At 32.9% G+C, this 27303-nt stretch overlaps 1 protein-coding gene across 3 annotated transcripts in view; it reads left to right on the top strand.

Annotated features, from left to right (window-relative positions):
• The window catches only part of Utx (Utx histone demethylase), a 167981-nt gene that overhangs the window by 123777 nt on the left and 16901 nt on the right, over positions 1-27303 (top strand). For all 3 annotated transcript variants that reach the window (XM_017902791.1, XM_017902784.1, XM_017902776.1), the window contains 2 exons: positions 13083-13261; positions 20033-20161. In XM_017902791.1, the coding sequence (XP_017758280.1) occupies positions 13083-13261; positions 20033-20161 (308 nt within the window). The remainder of the gene's footprint in view (positions 1-13082; positions 13262-20032; positions 20162-27303) is intronic.

Below are 27303 nucleotides of genomic sequence, written 5' to 3'. Positions count from 1 at the left end.
TAATAATACTTTATCGCACAAATGGCGCGAAATTCAAATCTCGCGTGAATTTTGGGACACCCAGTAGCAGGTGAATATTAAAAGACAAAGGTCTAAGTAAACCATACTATTAGACACTCTAGCATGATATTTACATATCTTATCTTTTTCATAAATATAGTAAAATTAAAAAATAATAATTATAACAATTTCAAAAATTACTTTTCAACTTAAATATTTCACTTATGTATCAAACGTTAGCATGGTATTCTATACAATTAAATATTTTGACAGATATAGAGAAAAGACTATTTAATATCACCTCGATCACCAATTTCATAATCTATCGATCCAAAACTAGAATGTACGCTCACAAATGCTCAGACTAAATATAAAATCGTATAAGAAAGGATTTCCTATTTTTTTCACTTTTTTTTTCTTTTTCTCTTTTAAAAACAAAAAGCGAGTTTCTCTGTTGCGTCTGTCGCTATGAAAATTACAATTGTTGCGTGGGTGTCGAAACAGTATCTTACATGGTATAAGGATACACGTACGATCCTTAGCGAAGTGAGAATAGCGCTATTATTACGTAAGAATGGCCAGGGTACAAGCAGCTGACAACGATACGTAATATTTAACGCTGTGAACACGAGGTCTGTATATTATATCCTGCTCAAGAATGCAACACGTTCCTCGTGTTTTGTTGTTCACCTTCGGACAGAATAATTGCGTACATATTGGGTTGTCGAGAAAGTTTGTAGAAAAAGAAAGATTTAGAGACAGTTTATATCTCGAGATCAAGCGCATTCTATTGCATATACATGCAGAAGTAAAATGAGAAACAAAATTGTATGTTATTTCATTTGAAATCACGGTTTTAAGAAAATTAAACTCAAAAATTTATCGAATATACGTGAATTTTAATTTAAAAAAAAAAAGAAGGAAGAACGATACTATAGGCAAAAATGCGTCGAAAATGTAAAAAAATTTTTTGTTTTGAGGTGTCATTGTCGAGATAATCGGATTTGAAATTGAGGTCGTGAACGTTCCACAGTAGCCATATTGAATGCGTACGATCGTGAATCAATTGAGTGTGGGTATAACCAACGAATCTTCAAAGTCAATTTTCTCGAATGTTATATGTCAAGTAAAAAAATTGTATTCTGCATTTTCAGCTTATTTTTGCTTGTAGAATAGCCTCGTACTTATTTTAAGATTCTTTATACAAATTAAAGTTATTAAAATAGCATTTACACAATAGAATAACTGCATAAATATCAATTTAAAATCCATTTACACTATATTTCCACTGATTCAAATTTGTTTTTCATTTATAGTTTCATTTATAAATTCTTCGTCAGCGCACGAAGAATTTTAATGTGACACTTCCGAGACCGAATCGACAAATGACTCCAGCACTAGCGCGTCGCCGATTATATAGCCCCGATCGGCCGAAGATCGGCGGAAATTTCCGAACTTTACCGATTTTTTTAATAATTATTTTTCTGAGTTAATAGCCACTAATTTATGAATGTTTTCACTTTTATTATAAATACATGTTGCGAACAATTTGTTATTAACAATGAGTTTAATAATTTTTAAACTTTTTCCAAATTATAGGTACTTTTTAACAGAAGTACATTGTAAGTGTAAGTAATAACCAGAAATTTATTAATTTTTTCATTTTTACTATAAATTTACGTTATGGACAATTTGTTATTAATAATAAATTCGATAATTTATACATTTTTCATAAACTATAACTGCATTCACAATTGGAGAAGGTAAATTTCCACCATACATATATGTATGTGAAAATATTTTTATTTCCTCTGTATTTTTGGCTAAAACGGAGTATTACACGAAAAGTAAAAACGTTGAGACGTTAAAAGTTAGGTGGTAGTTTATTTTTTCACAATTTTGTATTAAAAAGTTATTCGGATTTATGTATCGAATAACAAAACTGTTTCAAACTACAAATTTAAAGAAATTAGATAATAGAATAGAGAAATCCGTAATTAAAATTGACTGATTTAAAGAAATTTTTTATAATTTTGCAATTAGTACAAAAAGGTACATGAAAATATATATGTGTTATATATATCTAAAATTAGATCTACTGGATAATGATCTTGGTGCTGATACGCGTGACTACGGTCCTGACGAAGCTAGATGTATTTATCAACAATGGCTGCGGGACGCAAAATCCCGCGTATAGGTTCCCGATACATACTTTACTGTCTTATCAATATTGAAGAACATCCTAATATTGTTTCTGGATGGTTTCCTCTTCAGAAAAGTCTGCAGAATACGATACCATGTAGCAAACTCGTATCAGATAGAAAACTTTTTGTAAAAATGCGAAAATGTGCGTAAAAAGTACGCTGAGCGTCTTATTTTTGAACTTTAATTACCAATTATAATAATACAGAAATACAAATAATTATAATTATAGACATTGATAAACTCGGGATACTCTAACCTAACTTTTAAGACGAGAATGAACCTTCTAACATTCTTACTTCCAGTGTAATACTTAACTTTAGCTAAAAATCGTACGTTTTCAAAAAAACACCCACAATTTTCGAAAACCGAGGATGATAAAGCAATTTCTATAACGAATTCGTTTTTGCGAAAGTAAACTCTATAAGTATCAGCAGCCACTGGAAGGATATTACAGATTAGAGAAAAAGTTAAAATTTATTGGACAGTAATTAACGAAAAGGAATTTTAATAAGCAGGAATCATTTTACAGTTTATCTTTATGGATTATAATTGAGTTAAAAAAAAGAATAAATTTGCATATATATTTGAGTAATTCTGTAATAATTACCGAAAATAATATCTTATATAAACTTGAACAAGAGGGACAGAAATTCACAACTCTCTTACTTTCGATGTATATCAGAGTACTACATACATCCTGTATACTTATCCAATTACTTCATTACTGCCTAAAGAACAGGAACCTCTTATCAAGCTGCATAACATCGATCAAACGTAACATACGTTACAAAATATCCGTCGCTGTCTCCTATATTATCAGATCTTGTAAGCACTATGAATCATAGCAAATATCCCAACTATAAAGCTTTGAAGTTTAGTAATAGATGAAGCAAAACTTTATTTCTACATACTAAACAATGTTAACCTGTTCGTTCCTTTCGTTATGCATATCAATTTTTCGAGGAAAAATTGGATGCTTAATATACTCGTATACGCTGAAAAGCTTATGATGTACAGTCCGGCTCAAAACTGTGGAACCAGTTTTAATGACATATTTAACATATTTAATGAAGAAGGAACTTGGATTTCTTAATAAAATACGTACAGATTAATTAAGCTTTTATACGTACTTTATAAATTGTAGTATATTTGATATTTCTATTCATTTACAATATTTCAATAATTCGAATTTTCATGTTATTAATTCTCAACTTTCCAAAATTATCATCAAACGTTGCTCAAACATCTTCAAATGTTGTCAATCATTCTCTCTATCCATTCTTTCAAACAAGGGACAAAGCAGCATTATACAGAAAGCAACAGGAAGCACGTAACATAACCTCAAATAACAAGAACGAAACATCGCTAAATATTGTCAAACATAAAAAGAAGGAATCCTCGTCAAACGGCGTTAGACATTGTCAAATATCCTCTCTGTCCATCTCTTCAAACAGCAAACAAAACCGTCTGATGAAGAAAGTAATAAAAGGCATTCAACATAACCTCAAATAGCAAGAACAGGCAAGAACGAAACGTCGTCAAACATCGTCAAGCATTGTCAAGCATTCTCTCTATCTATTTCTTTAAACAGCATACAAAATCGTCTTGCAGAAAGTAATAATGGGTACATAACCTCAAAAGCAGACACAAAAATGAGAAAGATAAGGCAAGCGTTAAGTAACAGAAGAGAAGTTCCAGAGATTAAGAATCGTCTCGGGTGGTCGACAAAACGCCCATTAATAGGCCATACCGACGGTAATTAATTTATGAGGTGCTAAAGCGACCTCCCGAGTCGAGGGTGCATTAAAATGCACCCTTCGAGGCCGCTGCACCGCGACACGGTGAATGCTGGCCACGCTTTTGCACGCGTTGAACGCACGAAACGGCCGGGAGCAGGAAATCCGAAATGCACCGGCGCTACGATAACCGCAGAGAGAGAAGGTCCTTGCGATTCTACAGAAGATAGCCTACGCAGGGTTCGTCACGGCTTTAATGACTTCATTTAGATTCCATTTCGATGGCTTGCGTTTGCTGTTTGATAGCACCGCCCTTTCTTCACCGCGTCTTGGGCAGTTCACGTTGACCCGACGTGAACCGTGAAGTTTGTTTGAGAATGGTAACAGTTGCTGAATAGGGTATGTGGTTTCGCAGTTAGGGTGAATTTGTAGAATTTGTCTCGAGTATTTGATGTGTAATCCAACGAAACTGCTGGAATTTGTAAAGGGTGTTCCACAATTCACGCAAAATTTGAATTTTGCGCCATTTGTGCTGCAAAGTGTTAACGAAAAAAAAGGACAGCGTGAGTTATTAAAAATGGCGCGCTACACGAAAAAATAATGCATTTTCATTATTGTGCAATATTTACAATTTTTAATTATAAACCTGTGTTTTCTATCAAAGTTACTTCTTGCGTGAATTTTGGGACACTCTTTATGTTGTGGGTTTTTGTTTGAAAGAAGGTGAAATGGATTAATGAGAATTTGAAGAATTTATTTTAAAAAATAATTTGATAGTAAATAAGGTAGTGTAAATAATAGTGATAGGAAGTGGTTATTAATAATTGTAAATAATTCTCAATAATAAATTTTTAAAATAATAAAAAAATTTCGGGATCGAAAAATTTATTTGGGACAATTACGTGGTAATCGGTATGGTAATTGCGAATAGAGTAATGCAGTGAAATACTGAAAAATAAATTGAAACACATAGTACGTGCATCGACGAGGAAAGCAATTTAGAATAATTACATGCAATAACTATGTAATTCTAATTTATTAAATTTACAATATCCTTATTTCCCCATAAGTATTTTATATAAAAATAAAATTTAAAAAATCCGAGATATCTGTAATAGATACTAAATAATTTTTAGAGGAAAAATAATTAAATAAACTTAAAAGTAAATTAACGAAAGACGAACGTTATAGTAATTTTATTCTCGTTTACATAGGTATCCGAATGAATAATGTTTCTTCTGTGTGGCTTCGTTGACATATACCAGCATTGCAAGTATAGAAAAACCAAACGTATGTATTGTGGTATATTTTTCAAAGAAAAAAAAGGAAATGAGAAAAGCAAAATTAAAATGATCTAAAATTTGTATTCAAATTAACCAACATTATAAATAGAATAACTTTAGAAATCGGTACTCATCTAACAAATTCAATTTTGTTTTGCATCGATTAGTATTGCTGCTCAAGGTCTTATCTTTTGATAAGTGTTTTTCTTTTTTTATTTTTTTAATGAAATAAAGTAGACGATAATAGTAAAAGCACTGCTCAATATAGTTTAAAGCCATGGTTGCAGAACTACTTATTTATAATAAATTGCTTTAATTATTGTAAGCCCTTTATTCCTATAGTTCTGCAAATCAGTATAGCTTTTTGTTCATTGAACATGAAGTACTCGCTTGATAGAGTACCCTCCTCATATGACAAAGATTGCTTGATATTGTGAGGGTAAACCCTCTAAACACCGTGTGACTTGAAGGTTACAGCACCATCTGTTGTGCTCACCAAAAATTATTTTACATCTTTGATACAATTCTATGTTATTTTATCCACCGACCATTATTTTGTCACTTAACAATTGATTTATAGTAGTTGTTATATGTGGCTTGACCAAAATGAAAAACTGTAATTAATAGTTATTATTATCCATATGCATAAAGAAAAAATAAGAAATAGAAGGTTAACCTTAAAGTACAAATAATCTGAACCATTAACCAGGTGACCAATATTATTAGTTTATAATCTTCTACTACATCAAATGTCCTAAAATAACATATAATTAAATTCATCCTAATAAATCAAAATTCTTATTAAAAATAAATCAAACTAATCTTCAATTTTTCTCAATATTTTCACATACCATATTAGATAATTTTTCTCATAATAATCTTCGCCATATCTGTAACCGTTTAAGAAATATTTCAGCGTTGATAATAGAATGCTCAGTTGATAAAATAAAACTACAACGAAAAATCGATGAATACATACGTTGATAAATTTGTCAATCAGGGTCATTTAAATCGGCCGCCAAGTGACGTTAGCGTAGCGAAAGGTTTAAAATTTATCTCCAACCGCGTTTACAAAGCTGTTAAAACACGTTGTCGCTTGTAAAATGTCAGAAGTATAACACGATTGTTACTGTTGTCGCACGATTTATCGATTTGTATTTTTTCAATCCGGCTCAGCGGGATGATGAATATCAACGTTGCCGTTGGACAGCCAGTACAACTTGTTCTCTGCTGTGAATCGATGTTTCAACCTATAAATACCCAGGTCAATGGCAGCGGCAACAAACAAGCGACATCAGCCGTCAGAATCAGTATCGGATTCCGTTTCTGTTTCGTCATGGTTGAGATAGGTCGGTCACAGATCAGCTCTTGCTTCGCGAGCGGCCATTCTGTTCTTTTGCAATGGTTTTGACCCATTAGCCGTCACGGTTCCTGCTCAAGAAGCACAGACACACAAACTCGTTTAAATTTCGCGCCATCAATCGTAGACGCCGAACTCAAATTTCTTTTTCCCTGCAAAAACAAAGTGTATATAAATACGGTGATATAGTACATTTTTGAAATCACTATTCATATTATGGCGAGTCTTGATTTTGCAATTGACTATAATTTGGTAAAATTTAATATTCGAAAAATAAGTATAAATACCTTAATGTCGATTTGTAGAGAATATAAAAAATTCATCGGATCATTTGTGAAATAAAAGATACACAGTTTGGTATTAAAAGGTATAAATGCTCCTCGAAACGTTAATCCACATGTTCCGCATGATTCACCACTTGGAAGCCTGTCGTTTTGCATAATGAAGTACGTCTTCTACCTCCTACCATTTTAAAGCTATACTTGGCCCAGTTACATGGAACATCCTGTGGCACTCATTAAAAATCACGTCGAGTATCAGTTACTCGTGTTCACGTCCAACTTGAATTTATGCAATTAACGTCGCACAAGGCGCGCTTTCGATTCGATGTATCGCATGCGCACGCAGGCAGGATTTATGGCGCGAGATTCGAAAGCGGCGAACCGCGAGTGTACTGCGACGCTGCGACCACGGTGAAATTTTGTTCCCATCCAGCGCGCCACCGTTCCCAGTACCGATCGAAGCGTTTCACGTGAACGTGTTTCGCAATCTTCCGAGTCAGTGACATTTCTGCCTCTCCCACACGACCGGTCGACCGCGTGTAACAGTGACTCATTCCCGAAGACAACGAACCCCGAAAGGAAACGCGGAGTGAATGAAGCGATGAATGAATAGCTCCTCGTGAATGAATTTACTACCGCCTTTACGCCAAGGCAACCGACCTATCTCTTTGCCTCCTGCTTCTCATTTCCTTCTCCTTTTTTCCCCTCTCTTTTACTTCTTTCCTTCTTTTATCTCGGTCGGTCTACTTCTCACCGCGCCATGCCAACCCAGCTTCAATTAATTTGTCGTCGAGCTCGCCCCGGAATTAACGTTCTCGTTACTTCCGACCTCCCTTCTCTGCTCGACGGAACAATGGTGTGTTTCTGCTTCATTTACTGGACGATGTCTTTCGCGGTCTTTCTTCCATTGGCAAGCCTTTACTATCCGGCTTCTCTTTGTCTTCTAGAATCTTGCATATCTGTAGGTATAGAATGCACACGTGATTTAAGTTTGAACGTAGTGACATGATATTGTTACAGGAGGTAAACTAAGTATAGGTTATGTTGACAACTGGCGGTGTTTCATTACAGAAATCGCTTTGGGTACTGATGTCTACTTTAATTTTAAAGTATATATGTTTTTATGTCTGCGTGTGTATATATCTACGTATATTCTGTGTATTTTAGTGGAATAATGCCGACTTCAAGATTCCTTTATACCTAGTTACATCGGGTTTACTTTCTACTGTTCATCTAACATTAATAGTTAACTCTCACATAACGCGGTATGAATTTTCATGATATCTGTAAAAGTATTTGGACATTTGTCTACGGATTTTCTCTTGGTTATGTTTTGTACCATTAACCTAAAAACCTTAAGATACGTCAAAAACGTCCTATCTCTTACGTAGAAATTTTCTAAATTATAAGTACATTATGTGAATAAAATATAAACTATTATTCGTACAATTTATATCAATTTTTACAGATGACAACAGATCTGAATGTAATTAATCCCAACGGAGCCCCGTGAATGTCCTTCGAATGCTGTGTACGAGGTTACGGAACATTACCACAACCTGTTACGCTATCGGTTTTCCGTATCGGTACGGAAAAGTGCGACGGGACCCGTTCGAAAGTGCGGTCTGGCCGCGCATCCAATATGTATGCAGGTCCGTCTCACACGAGGCCGAGCAGCGAACTTCAAACCAGCTTTTCGTATTGCTCAATTCGTGTACGTTGATTTAATGCTGGCTTCCGTCCAGAGGCTCCAAAAGCCGAAATAAAATGACGCTCGACATCGTCTGTGCTTGGAATTTGCGCTTGTCATTCGTCAAATGGTTCGTTATAGCCGATGATTCGTTGTTCTTGGCAGGGTAATTGTAGTTGTATACAGTGGCTTGCGAAACTGTTCAAATGTATATCTGTAACAGTTAACAAGAGGAATATAAGCGAATGTAGTAAACTGAAGAAGCATCTATGACAATGTAATATTTGTAAACGGGACTTAAGACTAGAACAAGATTATATTAATCAAATTATAATATGAGATAATTCAATGAGATATATAATATTAAGCGCATGTTTATTACAGGCACTTTTAGTCAGCTACTGAAGTTTTAAATTATTTAATACTTTTATAATATACTTTACCTCATAATATTATTAATATTTAGTTCATATATGTATGAACTATTGCAATAGTATTCCGTGAATTAATGTTTCATAGAAAATACAGTTATCTAAAATAAGTTTTACAAGTTTGAGAATCATGTTTAAAAATTTAGTAGCCAACATAACCTCACAAATGTTAAATTATATAATGTAATATCTTTTACTATAATTTATAAATATTCTCTTCTTTGACAAAAGATAACCCTGCGTGAAATCATTGTGATTAAAGAACACAATAGAATTCAGAAAAAATTTTGACGATTTTAAATTGACTTAAAAGATTATTCTGTATTGAAATTAATTAAAGTAAATTAGCATTGATTGCCAAATTTTTATTGGTAAATTCAAAAGGAACTAAAGCCTATGAGAAGGTTGAAGAGTTGAATATCTTATGGAAAAGTCACCATTGCATCTGGGAAGACACTTTTTGCAGAACAGTCGATGCACAAACGTCACCAGGAAGCATTGATTTCCGGCTTTCTTCCGTGGCGTCGAATCAGGTCGGCTTCATTTAGCTCCCGGCATGTCTCAACCTGGTGGACACACATACCGTGTCATTTGCAACTGCACAATCGTTATTGTTGCCGTCCACCAGTTGTCCCTATGCTTTTCGTTGCTCCCCCGGACGCGGTTGTCGCGTGACAAGCCAGAACACCAACCGCTTCCTGTCCATCCTCCTGCACGCGCGCGATGCACGCGATTATGCGACAGGGTCCCTCGCTTGAACTTGTTCCTTAACCGTGAATTTTTAGCGAACGATGTTTTTTGTGGACGATGTGCATCTACTGGAATGATCAAAACCCTGTAAAAATAACCTATATTACCATGTGATTTGGAAGTTACAAATTTGTCTATCTATATCTATTAAAGGCTATGTTTTATTTTTTAATCATATTATTTTATCTTATCACTATATCATCATTGTCATTAATTAATCTATTCATAATAATTATTAATTTTTCATTTTTCCATTAGAATGAGTAGTCTCTCATTAGTAATTCCGTTTCTCAATCTCGATAAAAATGCTGTACAGAGATGAGAAGATGGTTAGCAAGATAACACGGCGGCAAGAAACGTCTGATTTCACCTTTGATGCTTCCGAAATTCCTGCTTTCTAGTCTTTGGCGGTATGCGCTAAAATATTAGTAAAATAAGTTAGGTCGACATTCTTTTTATCTTATGCTATATAGTTAACACTGGTGCTGTGTTTAAGTTTATATTTTATTATTTTATCTTATTTGGTTTCAATCTACTCTGATTATTTTCCCTGTTATTTAATGTGGTATAATTCCAGGTATAGATGTAAACATTTTTAGTTAATAATGAAAACTTGTCTTCTCTATTGCTATGATTGTGTTAGAGAATCTGTTATACTATGTGAATCTATTATGTAAATGAACACATAGATGCAATGAACACTTTGAGTTATATTCAATTTTCCAGCTTTCTCAATAGAGGCTGAATAAAAGCTGAAAAATAATTAATGAAAGAAATATAAGGACTAACAGCCATTAATGCACTGACACTCAGGGATACTTGAGATATTCAGATGTAGAGTCTGATCCAAAGGTCAGGTACAATAGAGGAAAGAAACATATTAAGGTCTTTTCAAAGCATTAAATTGCAGCATCCTTTGAAATGACAAAGTCTACGCTGTCATGCAACATTCTATTTTTGTTCAATAGAAACTATTGCAAAGGTAAAATCAAGAGGAAGAACATGATAAGATCTCACATTAAAGCACTAGGTTCGTACATCTCATGCAACATTCTACTTTTTACCATAGGGACTGAATTATGACTAACATATAATCAGTGAAAGATACATAACTACATAGTACATTAAGCTTTAAGTAGTGACACTGCTTAATACAATGACCCAGAACTGAACATTGTATGCTTCTTGCAACAGGAATTGAACCAGAACTAAACCATTAAGTACTATTACGTTAAAGTGGATCTCAAACTAATCCATTAAGTATGGTCTCAATTATATGAGGATCCCCATAATTGCATATGACATTTCATATCCTTGACTAGGTACTAAATCAAAACTACAGAAAGATTGGTAGAAAAATTATAAAGAGATTTTAGATTAAAATATCAAGCTATGATACCTATCATTGCAGTGACATCTAGGGACACATGCAAGATTCTACAGTAGGTTCTGAACCACAACTAAGGTATAATGGGCGGAAGAAACGTGACGAGATCCTAAATTATATTAAGTAGTGACACCAATTGATTTATTAACACTTAGTGTCACATGCAACATTCTATTTCAACCACAGTTAGTGAAAAATACATATGAAGTTCTACATTAAAATAATAGCACTGATTGATGCTACAAGATGTAAAGTATCGTACAATGCATAATTTTTTTTGAGAGACTCAAAGTTAAGATATTGTCAGTGTCTACTTATCTAAATTGAAGCATCAATAAACTGAATCCAAGGTATATTTCAAATGAGATTTCTCCTTCTGAATATTTGATGCCTTATCGAATTTACGATCTCTATATATCTTTCACAAACTATACAGGCTACAAGAACATAAAGCATCACTGAAACGTGGAATGCTTTCTGGCTAGCAGCATTAATCGATGCAAATGATACAAGTATTTTTATTCAAGGATAAACTGAAAAAAGATTCAGTCGCTCGAAATGGTTCTTACTTTGCATGTCTTTTGTCGTATCTAACAATCGAATTGTCAATGTTCGAAGACTGGCGGTCGTTCGTTGACCCGAAAAGAAACCTGTTCCCGTGAACGAACGTTGATAAATATTTAACACGCATTGTCCAGATTGTTCATCGATATTTTGTAATTGCAAGTGTCATGTATCTGAAAACGCATGAAAGAACATCGCATTTCCGGTACTTCAATTCGAAGACGAAGAAATACTTAAAGAAATGACCTCCATGGTTCACTGAGCTTTTTCTTGATTTTATGGTTAGATAATTTGAATGAACTGACTCTGAAAAATATCGATAAAAGAATTATGCTTAAATTTGTAATGTTATTTAAAACAATATTTTTTTTTTTTAACCAATCGTGTCGTTAAAAAAGTTTACCAATTTTGAAAATAGTGTAAAATATTTATTAGTAACGTGTGCGTTTATTAAAATTTCATTCCTCTTAAAATGTAAATTATTAAGTGAAGTTTGAAAAATAGATCTATTTAGAAAGCAAGAATAATTTTATACTGCATTATGAAAACAAATATTTCTCTGGAACGGTGAATTCGCGTTATTACGGTTTAAACATGCATTCTAGTGTTGACTTTATTACATATATAAATATTTTTATTGAACGTGTAAAAATACTAAATACTTTTGTGCCAATTAAATACAAGTAAAATGTGGATAGAGAATATTCTGCCATACGGAAACTGTTATAAAATTTACATTCCCTCATAAATTACAAAAAAAGAAAGTTCAGCATAAATCTAACTTTCTTATTTCATTGTAGCTTTGCTAAATCAATTGTATTTTATGAGTGCACTCTTAATTTGTTAATATTATATCCTATATAGTATATCTTCAATTAATTATGTTTCATATGTCTGTTATTTTAAATTATTTTAATAAGTGATTCAAAACTACAATATTAATACACAATGAGCTCAAAGGGTATCTGTACATGGTCCTGTTTGTTTTCAATCACATTCCTAATTGATTAAATTTATATATGAAATCAGTTTTCATCCACAAGTATTTTAATTTGATTGCAAGGAATTTCTATTAAAGAAATAAATTATACAATATTTTTCTACTCTTCCCAATTGTAAGAATTACATAGTTGTGTTTGACAAATTCAAAGAAAAATTTATCCAAATTATTCAAATGTTCATATTAATTTAAATCGAATCAAAAACATATTTGACTTACATAGTATTAAAAACATTAACTGAATCATCTGGCTTCCAGCTTCAGCTACAGAAGTATAGAAATATTTAATCCAAAAATTATCTGAAATAAATACAATGGCAATAAATATTATTCGTTTTTAGACAGTACTAATCTAGTAGAAAATCTAATCAAAACATAATTTCAAATTGTTCCAGGGCCGTGAAAGCATTCCAGCAGGTGCTATGGGTGGAACCAGGATTTCCACGAGCCTGCGAGGTTCACCTACGGCTCGGCTTGATGCTGAAGGTCCACGCTGACTTTGACGCCGCCTTGAAGCACCTGACGTTAGCTCTGATCGATGCCACGACACCTGCCTCCTTTTCCAAGCTCGAAAGTGAGTCTCGGTTTTCGTCCCTTCGATCGCCTACGCGCGTTCCACCTTCAAAAACGTATAATGCACACGAACAGCTGCCGACCGTAAACGGTGCATTTTTACTCCCGAAATCTTACTCCGATACCACATGTTGCTTCTCCGTACAGCTTTCTTCATTTTTACACCACGATTCTTATACACGTTCTGAAAATATCATTCGAAAAGTATGTAGGCATTTGACATAACCAAAATAATGGACGATGTCGTATTAGAGAATTACTTTGTTACTTAAAATATTAGTAAAAATATGGAATATTAATTCTTGACTGATGCCAAGAGTTAGTTATTCATAAACCACAGTAATTTCTATTAAACGTATCGAAGATAATAAACTTCCGCAACACGTCCGGCTTCGTTCTGTCGTTTACGGTCGTCTCTGCCGATAAGCAGTCACGTGATACGATTATACAAAGCGCAGTTGTTATGCGCAGTCGCGTTAATAACAGTTTCGTTGGTTATTTAGGGCGGGGAATTTAAATAGAAATATTTAAATATCTCTGTTACTTACGACTATATGAAATTTTAGTTTAAATCTAGAATAGAAATTTTGCATAGAAGAAATATTTTCTCAAATTATTTTATTTATAAATGAAATGAGCAATATAGTATGGACATGATTAAAGTTGTCATTGAATTCTGTTAATATTATCGGAATATGAGGTTATGTACATATATTTTCTTTATAAGTGAAGTGAAATTAGTAGTAAAATAATTTAATTTATTTAATTTATCTACAGCTTTTTATTTTTTATTTTATTAACGTACCTCATTATTTATTAATATATTTTTATATGTATTTCATATTGCTTAAAAGTTCTTGAATTTAACATTTAATTAGGATAGAGGTAAATTTAATGGCCATTACAGTCGCGTGTACACGATATAAATATTTACCTCGGTATTGATTTTATTCATTACACAAATCTCCTTTTCAAGGTATCGCTATCGTGATAAAAGGGGATTTTGTTAAAATATGCGGGAACTTTCACTTCGAACTCTCGCTTTTCATGGACGCCTCATTAAAGAGGACAAGCTTTACGTCAGCTTAAAAATTAAGAGCCGTCGATCTCGTCCCCTTGGATATCGGGTTATGCGAGCCACTTTCGCCGAAACTTCGGCGATTGATGTTAAAATCGTTAAAATCGTTTCGTTACAGCATTCTAGATTTACTTTCCCCTCTTTCTGTCCTTTTGAAGTATGCGAATTCTGTTACATAAATGATTACCTATAAACCGTGATTGAATCTTCCTTATTTTATAATTTATAATTCAAAAGTTTTATTTTTCTGATAATTTTCTTACTGTTTTTTTGGTGGGGGAGGGGCTTACTAATAAATATCATACTTGTGTTCAGTGCAGTAAATTCAATATATAAGCATTGAACTACAAATTTCAACCAGTAATCTATTTTCAGCACTAAATTTCAGAAATAGCAAGTTTATTATTTAGATTAAAGCATAAAGCAATAGCTCCATCAAATGTGTGAAAACATTCGTTTAAAAGTAGGAAAAGAGTTTCAATTTGTGTAATTTAAAGCTTCATCCAATAAATCCATCAAATATGCTAGCATTCAAGCGAAGCACGCAAATGGAAAAGTAAAATAGAGGAAATTAAAAAATCCCATCGGTTTTGCGTGCGTACTCTTAATATATTATTTAGCGAGCCACGATGAAATCGATACTTCCTCCGCGTGAAAAGCGCCTATTACATTCTGCGCGCCACGTCTTGACAACATCTCGACCCCAGACCTTTAGCTCGCTTTCCGCCTCGAACTTGACCCCCTTTTCTAACGTGATACAACAATTCTTGTGTCACGTGTGACCTACGATAACACATATCACGTGGTGGACGATATTTAAGGGTGCATTAAATGCGACTTTAACGATTTCCCTTGAACTCTGCTCTCCTTTAAATGTACACGTTGCACAGCAAATTCTAGAGGGTGTGCCGACGCATTTGCGTTTCTTTTTTTCTCCTATAAATGATTCTAATGCAAATGGGTGATTTTAACGGCAAATAATGAATGTTTAATTCTGAAACATTGAATGTTCTATTAAATATTTTAATATTTGAAGTATTCACATTTTCAGTATTTATATTGAAATATTTTAATACTTACCTTACAATATCCTGTTTAGTATTTCAGTATGTAATTTCAATGGTTTAATAATTTAACTAAACATTTTTTAATTTGTTCAATGTAACAGAAATGTATCAAAAAGTCAATTGTATTAGTATTATTTCAGGTTTTTAGCAATATTTTTTAACACTGAAAAGGAACTCTGGCTATTGAAATAACCTCTACATATACAATTTACAATACTCCTGTTTTGTTTTCCTACAAACAAAATTTTCACAATTGTCACAATTAAATATCTTTTAATAGAATAATATCATTTGATATTAAAAATCAAATATTGAAACATCAAATATTGAATTCAAACCTAACCTCTTAAATTCTTAGAATTTTACTTACCTTAAAATATTTGATCAATAAATTTCCAGTATTAATTATATGAATAATATTAAATTGTATTATTAATATATTATTAATATTAATGATTCATTTGAATAACAGTGACCAAAAATAAATGTTAAATCGCGAACTAAATATTCAATTTTCGTTTCACGTATAGGCATGAGACATGGTGCGTGATTCCAAGTAATAATCTATCAGACAAGAGAAGTGGAACAGAACGTTAAATCTTAAGTAATAACGGGAATCTCCGTCGCTCTTTCCTGGCGGAATTTCATCTCACTGCGTAGCGCTAACCTCGTCACTTCGAATTACCAAGAATCACGAATGAGTCATCCGGAACACTACTTGTTCTGTTGCACTATTTAAAGTCTAAATTTAGTACGTAGGGTAAAAATACTCGTGGACACGAGTCGAGATATTACGATAAAACTTGTGGATTTGATCCTAGCACGTGATCAATTATAATCATTTAAGAGAATGTTAAAAGTAATTTAATCCCTTTAGCTTCAAATACTTTCCGCGATAGAGGTCGCGCGAAGCTAAATGCTTTCCTCCCTCCACTCTATTAAAACAGAAGATGATACTATGCAACTCTGTCGGTAAATTGGAACTCCACAATAAAAATAATATTTTCAGTACCATCTGTTGCACGATGGTATAATTATATGAAATTGAATGTATAACGGCATCGAAGTAGAAGTAAACACATTTCGAAGGTATTTGTATTTTCCTGGCACAATATTAAATATTTATACGATAAACAACAATATTTATTATCCCAAATATCTAAATTTTTTAATAAAATTAAAGTTAATTTTAATCTGTTAAAAGATAATTAATCTGTTTAATAAAAATTGTAATACGCTAGTTTTTTAGTAACCATTTAAAAGAACGTTAAATTGATTTAAGTCAATATAATTTTTATTATCCAAAATAATTATAGTTTTGTAGCAGAATAATTGCTAATTTGCTTTTTTTAATACAATTATAAATTTCTCACTTATTAAACAAACCGATAAAAAATAATTCGTAAATACACTTATATTTAAATTATATAATCACTATGAAATATACACAAATGAAATATACATAAAATTTAGTATTTTCTAGTAAATTGAAACATTTTTTAACAATACTTTTAAGAAGCTTTGAACCTAGTTCAAATTTTATAATCTCATTATATAAAATATTGAAATATATAATAAAGCCCAAACAAGTATTCAGACAGTGCAATTTTTTACTACCATTTTCATAACCTCGTTCAGAAATTTTTTGAATACTGTTTTTTAATATAATTATTTTCCACGTCCAATATTAATTAATTTCTTTCGTTCCTTGTTCTTAACATGGAACTAAAAAATGTTTTTTGTCAGAGGCTTTCTTATATCATTATGATCTATTTTTTGAAAATATCATTTTGACGAAAATATTCTATTTTCTTGACTCATTGTCGGTGAAATAATTAAAAGTGGTACTATGGTTCGGTGAACTTTGATTTAATCGATCAATAAAAGGAGAGAAGTCTTCTCTGTGGCGATCCTTTTTATATTCTTGCGTAAGTGTACTGGAAAAAGGGGGTCAAGTTCGAAGAAGAAAGTGAGTATTCTTTTCTCAAGAATAAAATAGATAATTCCACGAGTCTTGTGACTAGAACATGAACGACATAAGCTGTAGTCATCAAATTCGTTAAATTCTTAATTCGCGAATATGAAATTCAGCAAAGTCTCTTCGCCACCATTTTGAAAAATCTTTAATTTTTAAATCGAATTAAAATTTTAATTGTATTAAATTAACTTTAGATTAAATTGAAGATATGTTATATCTATTTTTATTGATTGATATAGTTCTTATTATTATTTAGTAATTAAAAGGATACATTTTATTACAAATATAATATGGTTAAAAAGGAAAATAATTTTTCAAATTTAGAAGTATAATTTTTTTGTTTAATGCCGATTGAATGTAATTGTATCAAATTTAGAATAATTTATAAAATTAGTTTTGTAACAGAAAGTGGCAGAAATATATATTTAATTTCAAAATCCTGCTGCCTTGAAATTTCTTAAAGTTTAATTCTAAAAATGTGTTGCTAAATAGCATTTATTATACTCGAATTTAAAGGTCGAAGCTAACCCAATGTAACTCGTTTGATGTTTTATCAGTTGTTTTATTATAATGTGATAAATTATTTATTATTCATTTATAGCAAACTGAGAATAAAAATTAAATATCAGCATTTCTCTCATGTCTTAACAAAGTTTAAACCCCAACATAACATATTCAAAATTACTTATAATATTACTCAAAATATACTAATAATAATATTGAATATTATTATATATAATTATTATGTAATATTTAAATTAATATTTCATTATTAATATTAAAATATTATATATTAATATATATTATTTAATTTGTAATCTTTAATTTATCAGTGTTCTAAATTTTTTAATTAATGTTTGAATTAATATTCAATTTAAATATTAATTCAAATTATATATTAACCGACGTAATTACTATTTATATTAGTTAATATGTAATAATTTCGAAAGCAATTAATTAATTAATATATAAAATGCATATTATCGTTGACAATGATTGAAATATCAATTTATCGTCGAAATAAAAAATTTAAATCTCAAACTGGAAATATCAAAAAGTGCCACTGTTAGAAGTTGTCAATAAAATTCTGTAGTCCATTAAAATTTCTAATCAAGTTTGATTCACGTCATAGTATAGAGATGGTATACATAAAATAGGTGTGAATTATGCAGTAGTTCCTCGTCAACTAAAAGCTGTATGAAGAATACTAAAATGTTGTACATAAGTGGATTCCCCGTTAACAGATTCTCAGAATCAACCATGACTAATAAGAATGTGAATTTCTCTTCTCACACAAAACTGAGAAATCAGTGTTGACACGAGATTATTTCCAAGATTATTTTAGATTACATTTTATTTCCGAAAAATTAATAATAAAATTATAATAAAATTCTTCCAAATAAAAAATATACTTCCATATTTACCTAAAAAAGTAAGAATATAATAATGTATGGAATTTTATAAATCATATTTTGATCGATAAATAATAAATCTTCGATAAAAATCTATTAAAAATTTGACTATTAAAAATATTGATCAGATTTTATGTCAGTTTCTACGATACCAAATTCATAGAAAATTCAGAATTCTTAAATCCTAATATCAATAAAATATCGATTAGACTTTATGGAATTTTTTATGATATAAAATTCTTGGATTCCAAATTCAAACTTTATTGCGAGTTAAATTTCAAAATTTTTAGATAGATTTCGTAAAGGAGATCCACAGATATAAATATGTAAATGAAGTGGGAAATTTAGCATACGATGATAGTGGATGATTTTTAACTATTGAATCATATGGGAGTCCGATTTGTCATCCAAAATGACTTCCTTCATTGGACTACGTTGGAATTACTTCTGTTTACCAGGAAATCAGTTCGTGTCTTCACCAGCCGGAAGTCGGGCTTATAAAATAAAACGGACCTAAAGGCACGATACATCGAGGTGTCAGGTCAGTCTTGCGTTTGCCAACGATCTGATTGTAAAGAAGTTCTATATAGATAAATCCAGAGAAATGCAACCCGAAATAGCGAAAGTATGTAGAATAGAAAGAAAATAAAATAAAATATAATATCAACAAAGTTTAGAATATATAAACATACAGAGTAATTATTTAAAATATTTTATTATAAACAAGTAAAGCAAAAGTATATAGTAAAATATCTGAATAAATGTATTTATTCAAATATTTAATAATTAATAAAAAATATTAAAATTAATATCCAAAAATAAATATGAGACATCACAAGTAATTGTATTTAATTTTTAATTGTTGAAAAATATTTTATCATAAATATTAAGAAATATTTATTTTAGTTTCTTATTTTTTAATTTTAATTAGAACAGAAATTCTAATTAGAGTTGTTATTGTGTATATTACGTTGTATTTAATATGTAAATCTGTTATAATGCATAATTAACAACTCGTGTAATTATAATAATATCACTGTTCCTTTTTATTTTTGAAATAATATCTTCATGAAAATATTTTTTATTAATTTTCTAGGTTCGCAATTAAAATTTGTAATATAATTGAATAACGTAATTCTTACCTAAGAATTATTTTGTAATTTCACCTGACCTTTATAATTATCATTGTAATTATATCACAGTATTAAAATATAAATTTTCCTTTTGTATGTTCTAGTCAAATTTCATATAGCCCATTTGTACGAAGTCCAAGGAAAATATCGTTTGGCCAAGGAGCATTACGAGGCATTGCTCAAGGAAAAAACTCTGCCTTCTCATCTGAAGGCTGATATTTGTCGCCAATTAGGTGAGTCAAAACTTTACTTAATAATCATTAGAAGTGACCATCGATGAATATCAAATCCACTGCTTTATCCAAATTGTCTGTTTAAACAAAAATAGAAATTATATTTTATAAAGTACAAAACACAAAACTAAATAGAATACCTCACTTCAATCTCCAACTATTGGGTGTCACCTATGATCTAGCAGTACCAGTTGAGGATTAATCATCCTTTCACTTCTATTTCTTTAAATCAACCATAGTTGAATGATCTTCAGTATGAGGAAAAATAGAAATTCTTCCATAAAATACCAAACACAGAATAAACTCAAGTATACTAATCCAATCTCCAACTATTGTCACCTATGATCCAGCAATAACAGTTTGAGGATTAATCGTTAGCCCACTCTTATTTCTCCTCTTCGACCACAATTGAACGATCGCCAGCTTAACCAGAAGTTGAGCTTTTATTTCCCACCGATGGTTCAATCCCGGCAATGCGGTCAGATACGCCGTCCCCACCCTTCACGGGGTTAATTAAACCCAACCCACGCCTGACCGCGCGGAATCACGGGCCTCCGAATCGTTTTCTTCCTCGCGAGCTGTCGGCACCTCGCGACGATTCGGCTTAAGGCCCGAGCCGAGTGTACGAGCAAGTAGCAGACACGTGTATTGATTTATTCCGGGTTGGGGTGGCCTGGCGATGAGATGGGGCGGCCAAACGCCGGCTGCCGGGTGGGGCGAGGGAGAGGGTGCGTATTCAAGCAAGAGGAGAGGGACGAAGAGGAAGAATCGAATTCGATAAGGAGACGAGATTGTGGGAACCTTTCTACCCCGTAGCCCTTCCTGCGTTTATCTTCCTCCACCTCCTCCTTTTTTCCTCCCATCTTTCTTTGTTTGCATCAGTTGGCAAGGTTCGTTGCCCTTGAAGCTAATTTTTGGGGGTTATTACATTCTACCTGATCATGTTTTGCTGTACGAGCATTTGCTTTTTACCAAAATGGTACGTGCAATCGAATGAACCGAATTGGCAAGATGGAAATGTTAAACGGTGATGGCGATTAATACAGTCGCGCCCAAGGCCGTACGTGCCTCACCGGAGAACCCTGATCTTTGGGCTGCGAAGGTCATTTGCGAGTTGATATTTAAAATTTGGAGGGATTATTGGTTTTTCTTTTCAAACTTCAAATATGACATCCCTTGTTTTTAACAATACCCAGTGTATTCGGTATAGTAGATGCAATTTTTACATTTATTTTCTAAATTAGAGCTTTTTTGAAATTGCTAATTTCTTTGTTAGGTTATTTAACTCCTTGCAATTTAAGGATATTTTTCTTTCGTAGATTAGCAACTTTAGAATTAAGAGTTTTGTTTGGAGAAGTGGAAAATTTTAAATATCTATTTATTTCTTTTTATTATTTTTCTTCTTATTTAAATTTCTTATATAGTAACTTATACTATCTTCGAAATAGTAGTCTATTGTTTATCTCTTAGATAGAATTATGCTCTTCATCCTTCCACTTCTTTGATTCCTTCTCTTTTGAAATTTCTCTCTCCCTTTAGGTCTCCATTTCCCCTTTTTTTTCACAGTACCTCACTTTCTCTAGGCCTCCAACGTCTTCTTCCCCTTTTTTTCAGTATCCTTTCCTTTTCCAGGTCTTCATCCTTTTTTTTCTTAATATTCGTCACTTTCTCTAGTTACACATTGCCCAGTTTCCCTTCATTTTAATGTTTCATATTCTACCTAGTCTGCCTCCAATCTGTTCATCCCTATCATAGTGTTCTCACCCTCTTTTAGTGTTTATCACTCTCATTTTTAGTATTCCTTACACCCTCCAATTATCCATCCCTCTTCCCCCTATTTTTTTATGTCTATCTTACATTCTCCGGATATTCTAAATTTTCTACATTCTGTGATAGAATCTCCTGATTCTGAAATAAATTCATAGCAACTGATTAAAATTGAATGATTTTTCAATACACTGTTATTTATAATTAAATCATAGGAGAAGAGGTTAACTATTTCCTGTGTTAAACACGAGGAAGATATTTTCTTACCTTTTGAAGGATCTCTTATCCCAGGATCATAATATGATCAAATCATTCGTTAAAATTGAAGAATTGTATATACCTCAAAATTAAAAGTTCACGTGCCTTTGTATCTTTCCGACCGGGCGTGTGTCGATCGTCTTGCGGTCGGCAGATGGCGCACGACGCGCCGATACCTTTGGTATGGCCGTCGGCTCGCGCACAGCCGACACCATCGGTGGACGCGAAGCGTTGCGTGTAGTGCATTGGCGCAATTTCCACGTGTGCACGCCGCCCGTATCTTTCATCGCCGCGTTATTAACTCGCTACGAGCCGGATTAAAGCGGTAGTTAAACCGACGAAGATTGCCGGTTCGAGTTATGGAATTATAATTGAGCCCCCGTTACTAGATGACCGTTTAACTGGTAAATCCGCTTCGAGCCGCGTTGAATTTGAATTTACATGCCTCTTTGCGATCCGTTGTTTTTGAACCCTCGAAATTACTTGTTCGTTCATCTGTGATATTCTTGTTCGACTATCATTTTCTTCGTTCTACTGCCATTCCGATATAGTTTTGTATCTTATAACGTATTGCGTTATGCGGGAAGAAAGAAAACTCCCCTTTCAAACTAATTGCACTTCTGTTAAACTATCAAATATTGATTTAACAAACTAATAAATTAAAGTGATTATCTGTTTAATGAAACAAAATAAATACGTATATATTCTTTGGTTTGCTCACTCTGCCTTATGCATGACACCTACGCACCTATAGTTTCGAATACGCACTATTAGTTTATACTGTCGATAATATAGGGTCCTAATTATCTTCCCAACAGATCCGACGTTAACAGTTTCTTTAGTATAATTTACGAATCAAAATATTAATTAGGAAATTATAAGAAAATTTATTATTTAAATAACAATCCAAATAAAGGGTGAAATATTCGAAGTGTCAATATATTAACACGTTGAGTGTCACCCAAATTTGAATGACACCTAAAATTTCAAAAATCACGCATCGTGTATATATGGATGATAATAGAAATATGATATTTTACATAACATGATATATTACATAGAAACATGATATATACATACATAATTTAGAGATACTACTTTAAATGTACAATTTTAAAATGAAGTGTGAAATCGTTGCTCGCTTAATTGTCGCATCGTCTTGCCCCCTTAATTGCCTTTCCTCACACCCTACCCCCCACCCCATCCAATTCCTGGAACTGCTTTCGCGAAGTAACCATCCGCGTCTAGTTTTACATAGTCTATCTCATTTATTTACCGACGCTAGAATGCGCGGTGAATCCTAAAACACAACAGCTGCTTTCTTTTATTTCACGAGTAGCAACTGCTCCAGTTTCTTCGTCGCTTCGCATTACTCGAACGAGCATGCACAATCGATAAAGGAAAGCCGAACATTTCCCGGAATACCTGCCTCCTCGGATATGTGTCACGGCCCAGAAAAAATAGTGCGACAATTAAACGGGCGTTATAATACACAGAAACCGAGGCTAAGGGTCTACAATTTTAAAAACTTTTAAGTCGGGTAAGAAAAAAACGTTGTATAAATATCAGATAGTTTCAGTTGGTTAAAAATTAGAAGTAATCGCATATCCGAATTCCTAAAATTTTTGTTCCTCGATGAACGCGTTGAGACCAGAACACGAAGTGTGTGCTGTGAGCGCACCCGACGGGCGTTTAATGAGGCAGCATGCGGCTACGTGACATGGCAGGTAGAGCCAAAAGATTATACAGGTCAAGCTGCACGTCGTGCTGACCCACTTACGCCTCGCGAATCCCCCGGCAAAGCAGGCGGAAGACTCGTGCAGAGAGTGCGGGGCTGAATAGAAACGCCTCAAAGGAAACGACGAGGATCCTTGGAATGGGGGTCCGTTGAGGGGAGAACACGACTCTTACTTTCACTGGCCGGATGACCAACGTTGAAATTATTTCATTGCTGGATGGGGGCCGAAGGGAGGGGCGTTTTAAAAAATACCTTGGGAGACATAATTTCGTGCTGAAGCGTGAGAAGGAAGGAGACTGTTGGAGAAATATTTTTTGGGGCACAGAGAGGGGAATTTGTGAGAATTGATAATTTCGAGGTAATTTTGTTTGGAAACAAAATTCGGGAAGATGGAAGATAGAAGATTTGATATTTGCGTTGATTTTTGTTAGAGATATATTGGGAAGAAAATGTACAGTAGTCTATGTGCATACATGTGTAAGAAGTTGTGGGAAGAAGTTTCAGAGGAATCTAAATAGCAAGATGTGGAGATGTAATTAAGAATTAGTAATTAATAATAATTAGAATTAAATTTTTGTCGAGTTAGTAAATGTTTGGCATAAATAGTTTAGTACCTTTTTGTATACAGTGATAAAATGTTAGTTAATATATTATCATGCATTAACCCTTTGACGTGTATGGTCGTACATATTATACAAACAATATGACACATGTAGTAAGAAGAAAATTCCAAGATTATATCGGCAAAATCAGAAAATAATTCAACGATATATACGATATGTACGATAAACATTTATTGCAGATATGAGCCGTGGTGGCGCTAGTGAGTTAAATGGAAAAGCGTTTCAAGACTGCTAAAGAACTTACTCGTGAAAGGATTAAAAAATATGTCAATTACGTGTCCACATACCAGGACACTTGACGCATTATATACATCAACATCAAGTTGTATCTCCCTTTGAAATTATTCAACTTTTGTCTGAAATATTTTTCCATATAACAAATAGTTGACAAATAATTTAATATGGTTAAGTTGAATAATTCCGCTTGAAATATTATATTTAATTAATACACATTTTATTCACAAGAACTAGAATTCCTAACCTGTATTGTAATGTGAACCTAAATACATAATTATAGATAAATAATAATAATAAATATCAGGTAATGTAAATGGAATAATAATATATAAAAGATGTTAAATTTTATATAAAATGTATATATAATTGTAATTATATTTCTTTAAAAGCAAAAGTCAACGTTAATTTCATTAAAAAATTTTCATTAATAATAAAAGTCAAAAATTTAACACTAGTCGTTTTGACTATTTTAGTAAGTGTTAGGTATCCTGTTTGTTAAGTGCCATTCCTCTTTTGAGCAAATAATATGGGCTCTTAAAATATTGCTCGATTACTTTTTAACACCCTGTATGTGTTTGCACAAACATTCATGGACTACTCATAATCAACGTAAAACTGCAGCCTCTGTGAGATCTCGGCCTCGAAATCGTACCACAAAAAAAAAAACGAGCGCCATCATGGGCGCAATAAAACTCCATTACATCGGCACGCGGCTTTCAGCATCTGGAAATTACGCTTCGGGACGAAGTCGATAATTTAAATGCCTCCGCAGCGAGCTTCGACCTCGCGCGTCTTCCTCGCTTTTTAACACATTCATTATACAGGGTGTCGCAGAACGAGGTACTCTAAGTGTTTCAGTTCTAGCAATAAGCGAAAATGAGTCAAAGAAGTTGAATAAATATCTTTTTTAACCTCCATTCACGAAAAATCGAGTTTAGAAATTTGTTGGATATATGCAATAACTAACTCCTAACTTAATAAAAGTAGTAAAATTAACCAGAGGATTATTCTACGTACAAAAATAAATCAAAAACGTAGAATAAAGATTTTTCGTTTGAGGTCTTATTCGCGAAGAAATGGAGTTCGAAAATTTGTCGGATATACCGGTGCTCGGCGAAACTGAATAAACCTAACAAAATGCAATAGGGTTATTTTACAGGCAAAAATACGTCAAAACATAGAGTAACATTTTCCCATTTAAGGTTTCACTGCTAGAGATAATGGAATTTAAAAATACTATCGTTAAAAGTCCCTTGTCGACAGCCATATTGCCAGCGAGCGCATACTATAGCTAATTGCATACGCCCTCCAAGTTTCAAGCTCGATTCTCTAGAAAACGAAGCCTTGAACGAAAAAATGTTACTGTTTCTTTTCCCCTTATTTTTACCTGTAGAATCCACCTGTGCCAGGTAATACCACCCTGAGTCATCCTGTACTTCAAGACACGACGAAAAAGAAGAGAAAGAAGCAAAGAACCCGGAAACGTGGACGTAGCGAAAGATATGCGAAATTTTAAGGAAAGTTGGAATTCCAGGCATTTTCTGCGCTTTCTCTCATGCGACGAACAGGCCGATAACTCACGTGGGAATACGTGGTTACGATGGCGCAGCTTGCGGCCCGGACGTTTATAACGGGGCCGGGGATTTTAGCGAAATCGGCTAACCAGTCAGCCAGTCGCAAGCCCCGTTCCTTTTGAGGGGGAGACGAAGTTTTACGACAGCGAACCGGGAGAACCAAACATCGTGTTATCTACAATGACGTGCTAAGATTTCGTAATGATAAAGGCGCTTGACCAACTGGTTGTGGTGATCGAAAGTGGAGACAAATTTTGAAAAATTTTGAGACACGTTCTCTTTTATTTTCCGCAATATTTTGCGTGGATGTGATAAAAATACTGATAATATACAATAATAAATGATTTACTCGTAGAATATTGCAAAATTTTTATAGGACACCCAGTATGTCAACTCACAGTCATGAAAAGGTCAAAACGTTTCTTTCGAAATTTATTATATTATTTACAAAAGGATATATGCATAATAATGATAATTTGAATTTTTAGAAAGTCACAAAACCATAATATTGACTATTTAGTAGGACAAATATAATATTGACATTTTAAACTAATATCGTGTACGTTCTGAAGAATGTAATAAAAATGATTTCATTATTCTCTAAGTATGCAGAAATTGATATGTCCATCTGTTTGAAACTTGTAACATATTTCATATTTCCAAGTCTCGATACTGTTACACCACTAAGTATTCGAAATTCGACTTTAGGATAGTAATCAGCAGATGAAAATAACCTCATAAGCGTTTTAATTTCGAAATTAGAAATTCTTTGTTCCGTTGAGGACCTGGTGTATTGCTTATATTTATACTAACAGACCTGTTTATATTAATTTTAAGACTAGGATTACTTATTATATTTCGTAATTTGTCAGTTCTCTAAGCGTTACTTCAACGTGTACCGTTATGCCTCCTCTGCAATCATCCCTAACCTAACCTCACTTAAGT

The sequence above is a fragment of the Eufriesea mexicana genome, unplaced genomic scaffold (assembly GCF_001483705.2).
Source record: "Eufriesea mexicana isolate 0111107269 unplaced genomic scaffold, ASM148370v2 scaffold474474812, whole genome shotgun sequence".
In the NCBI taxonomy this organism is placed as follows: Eukaryota; Metazoa; Arthropoda; class Insecta; order Hymenoptera; family Apidae; genus Eufriesea; species Eufriesea mexicana.
The sequence above is the reverse complement of the archived record's forward strand: the minus strand, read 5'-3'. Positions and strand labels throughout refer to the sequence as shown.